The sequence below is a fragment of the Dipodomys ordii genome, unplaced genomic scaffold (genome assembly GCF_000151885.1).
Source record: "Dipodomys ordii isolate 6190 unplaced genomic scaffold, Dord_2.0 Scaffold46, whole genome shotgun sequence".
NCBI classification, from domain to species: Eukaryota; Metazoa; Chordata; class Mammalia; order Rodentia; family Heteromyidae; genus Dipodomys; species Dipodomys ordii.
In genome coordinates this window covers 13,679,431-13,683,131 of record NW_012267262.1, presented here as the reverse complement: position 1 = coordinate 13,683,131, position 3,701 = coordinate 13,679,431, and the positions used below count along the sequence as shown (strand labels likewise).

At 46.5% G+C, this 3,701-nt stretch overlaps 1 protein-coding gene across 1 annotated transcript in view; it reads left to right on the top strand.

Annotated features, from left to right (window-relative positions):
- Positions 1-1,165, top strand: part of Commd9 (COMM domain containing 9) — a 19,186-nt gene extending 18,021 nt beyond the window's left edge. The window contains exons 6-7 of the mRNA XM_013019688.1: positions 464-619; positions 763-1,165. Of these exons, the coding sequence (XP_012875142.1) occupies positions 464-607 (144 nt within the window). The 3' untranslated portion in view covers positions 608-619; positions 763-1,165. The remainder of the gene's footprint in view (positions 1-463; positions 620-762) is intronic.
- The last annotated feature ends 2,536 nt before the right edge of the window (positions 1,166-3,701 follow it).

Sequence of the window (3,701 nt, the reverse complement as noted above, 5' to 3'; positions counted from 1 at the left end):
TTTTTTTCTTTTTGCTTATGTGGTGCTGAGGAATCGAACCCAGGGCCTCGAGCATGCAAGGCAAGCGCTCTACCACTGAGCCACCTTCCCAGCCCCAATTCCTTTCTTTTTTAAGGTCAAGTAAATATAACTATAACTTGTCGTGTATTTCCTGCAACCCATAGAATGTGTTATGTATCCCATCAGACCCACTTCTTAAAGTCTCAACAATAGAAACACATATTTTCTCACTCAGGCTTGGGGTATTGAAGAGGAAGCCCATGGTACTAAAAAGGAAAGTGAGCCAGCCCTCTTCCTAGCTCCTTCACTCTCCCCAGTTGCTAAATGACTCCTGGCTGGGCCTCCCTGCAGCTCTCAGCAAGTAGCTTCTTTTCAGAGGCCCCCATAGGGCTGAGTCGGGCTCACTTACAGGGAAAAAGGAAGACAGACAGCTTTGACTTTCTGGGCCACATTCTCTTTGCAGATTCAGGAAGATCCCAGTCTGTGCGGAGACAAACCCTCCATCTCTGCTGTGACCATGGAGCTGAGCAAAGAAACACTGGACACCATGTTAGATGGGCTCGGCCGCATCCGAGACCAGCTTTCTGCTGTGGCCAATAAATCATGAGACCAGCTGCAGGTACCACTGCTTGCCCCAGGGGCTGGTCCTTGAAAAAGCTCACCCTACCATGCAGCCTGCTGTGCAGTGGGCAGGAGCGTGGGATGGAGGGGCCAGAGGGACTGTGAAGAAACAGCTGGGTCCCTTGCTGTTCTCCCCTTTAGTCTTCCTGAGGCTGACACACAGAGGCCTCCATCTTTAAAGGCACCCAGGTGCATCTTCATGACTGCTGTAGCCAGAAGAAGGAATGTGTACTACTTCTTCAGCTGTCTCCACATAGCCATTTGGTGAACTCAGGCTGAAACTCCTGGGCTTACCTCATGAGTTTACTGCTGACAGTAACTCTGAGGAGTTCATTTCAAGCCCTGGATCACAGGAAGAATCAGGCTGGTGGTGCCAGCAATGTCTGCTTATCTGTCAGAGAAGCCAGGCAAATGCCACAGAGACTGGCCACTACTACCTGGGCCTTCAGGCCCGGCTGGACCACCTTCCTGATCCAGAAGTTCGAAACACTGCTGAGTGAAGATGTGGGAATGATCGGAAATAAATACGAGTCTTATGATTCTAGTCATGATTCTTTTCATCTGAATTGCTGCATTCAGCTAGCGCTGCCTCCCATTTTTTAAGATGTCCCAATGTTCTAATTCCCAGCCAAGCCCCTGATCCCTGATGTGCAGTAAAATCAGCCCAAGAGACTTCCCACTTTCCATCGGAAAAGACAGTCAGGAAGCACATACCATGACGGCATCTTAAGGATTTAACCATGTGATGTCAACTTGGCCACATGCACATCATAGGGACCCCATGGTGGGAACACCTTTCTCCTTCATTTGTCAAGATCATTCCTGGGACAACTGCATGCAACCTGCTTGCTGAATTCCTTGTCTTGGCAGGGGTGTGTGTATGTCTGGGTCTCTGTGTCTGTGTGTTTGTGTGTCTGTGTGTTGCAAAGAGGAGGTTAGGATATGTACTTGTGAGGCAGCCAGGGGCCAGAAACCAGCTGTCCTTCTCATTGTGGAAGTACTTGACATTTCCCCCCACTTTATTAGCAACAATTAGTTTACAAAGGGGTCTCATTTTGACATATATAGTGGCCCTCTATCCTCCCCTTTTCTCCCCTTCTCAGTGCAATCTCAAATACTGTTCCATGTTCACATGAATACATAAAGTATTCTGATCATATTCACCCTCTCCATTCACCCTCCTACTAGTGCCCACACCCCAGATGGGATCTGTTTTATATTCTTGTCGTTTTTGTGTGTATGCTAATTGTTCAGAGACTTCACTGGGATTTTATGCATGCATGTATAATAATTTAATCAGATTGCTTCCCTGGCTTACTCTAACTTCCCATTCCTAGTTCCCCCATTCTTCAACAGCTTTCAGTTCATTTCGTTTTACTATCTTCACTCAGATGTACTGTATTATTCACTCTAGCTCCTCTACCTGTTCTCTCAAAAAGTCCTACAATTATAAACATAAGTAACTCTATAATTAAAAGTGGGTGTTCATATTGGTGTGAAAGACAAAAGAGAGACAGAAAGATCCTGTATATGTTTATGTATATTTTTGTCTTTTATGTCTAGCATCTGTGTCTGAGGGAAAACATGACTTTGGTCCTTCTCAATTTGGCTTACATTGTTTAACTAGATCTCTAGTTCCATTTATTTTTTGCCATCTGACATGGTTTCATTTTTCTTTATGAAAAAAATTCTGCTGGCAGATTGTGGGGAAGAGGAAGCCTGTACTGTGGGTAGAAATGTAAATTACTGGAACCACTATGAAATCAGTATGGCAGTTTCTCAAAAAACAAAAAAATAGAACTACCACCATGTGATCCAGATCCATTGGTATCACTTTTGGTGTGTATCCAAAAGACTATAAATCAGGAAACAATAGAAACCCTTGCACACTTACGTGAACTGCAGTACTATTCATGATAGACAAGCTTGACCTTTAAGGATCAATTCCCACCACTCTTCTTTATTTCTAAGATTAAGTAATAATACCTGCTGTATAGGACTATGGTGGAGATTAAATGATACTACATACCTACACGTACTTAGCACTGTTCTGGTAAAACAGGAAAGGCTCAGTATTGTTAATCCTGACTACTAGTGGAAATGACAGTGATGTTCGCTGTTTCATCTGCATGTCATGGGATTGGTGGTTGACAGTCTGTTATCCTCCCTTCACTGATAAGGAAAGCAGCTCACTGAGCTTTAGTCACCTGCTGGCCAGCGGCCTCGTTAGGACTCGGGCTTTCTCTCTGTAACACATAGACAATAGAGTTCTATAACTGGTACCATTTGGAAAATTCTGGAAGGGAAGTAAAGATGAGAAATCTTACCTCTGTCCATCCAGACACTGGGAAATCAACACAAACTCCTCTTTGTCTGCTAAGTCCTGAAGCTACCCTTTTGGGTCCACACCTATGGTTGGGGAGATTCTGAGAGGCAAGGGCATGTGAGGTGGCCAGGGTGACCTGAGTGGTGTGGGACAGGACGGGAAGGGGCAAGCGTGGATGCCAGGGACCTGCAGCCCAGAGTTGGAGTGCCTTGCCCTGCCCCCCCCCACCTTCCTATTCACCAGCACGAAGACCCTAGTGGACACAGGGTTTCCCTTCCCGGAGTCATCCCAGATAACTGGCTCCAGACAGATTCAACTGAGGCACTTTATCCTAAAGCTGCTACAGAAAGGAATACCAGGGCATTACTGCCTGGCAGGGGCAGTACCACAGGCAAGGGGGTACCACCTATGGGCCACAAATCTCTACAAGTTCCTGCTCTCCACTCCCAACCCTAACACTGTCCCTTCACCCCCTGCCTCCACCTCCCCAGCTGTTCTTAGGACTGGCCCATTGGGCAGACAGGTGGAGGGTTACAGGAAGGGAATGCCCTGAAATAAACTGGAAGCATGCTCTGCCTCTCAACTTAGTGCCCCTGGAGTGGGCTATGGGGGCTATGGCCAAGCCTTATTCTGTATTGGGGCTGGAGGGTGGGGAAGGGAAGTAGGAGGCTCCTGGAGAATGTATTCAAACAATAAGACTTTGGACTTAAAAACAAAACAAAGAGCCATGGTTGTGTCCACAGTACCTGCCCTG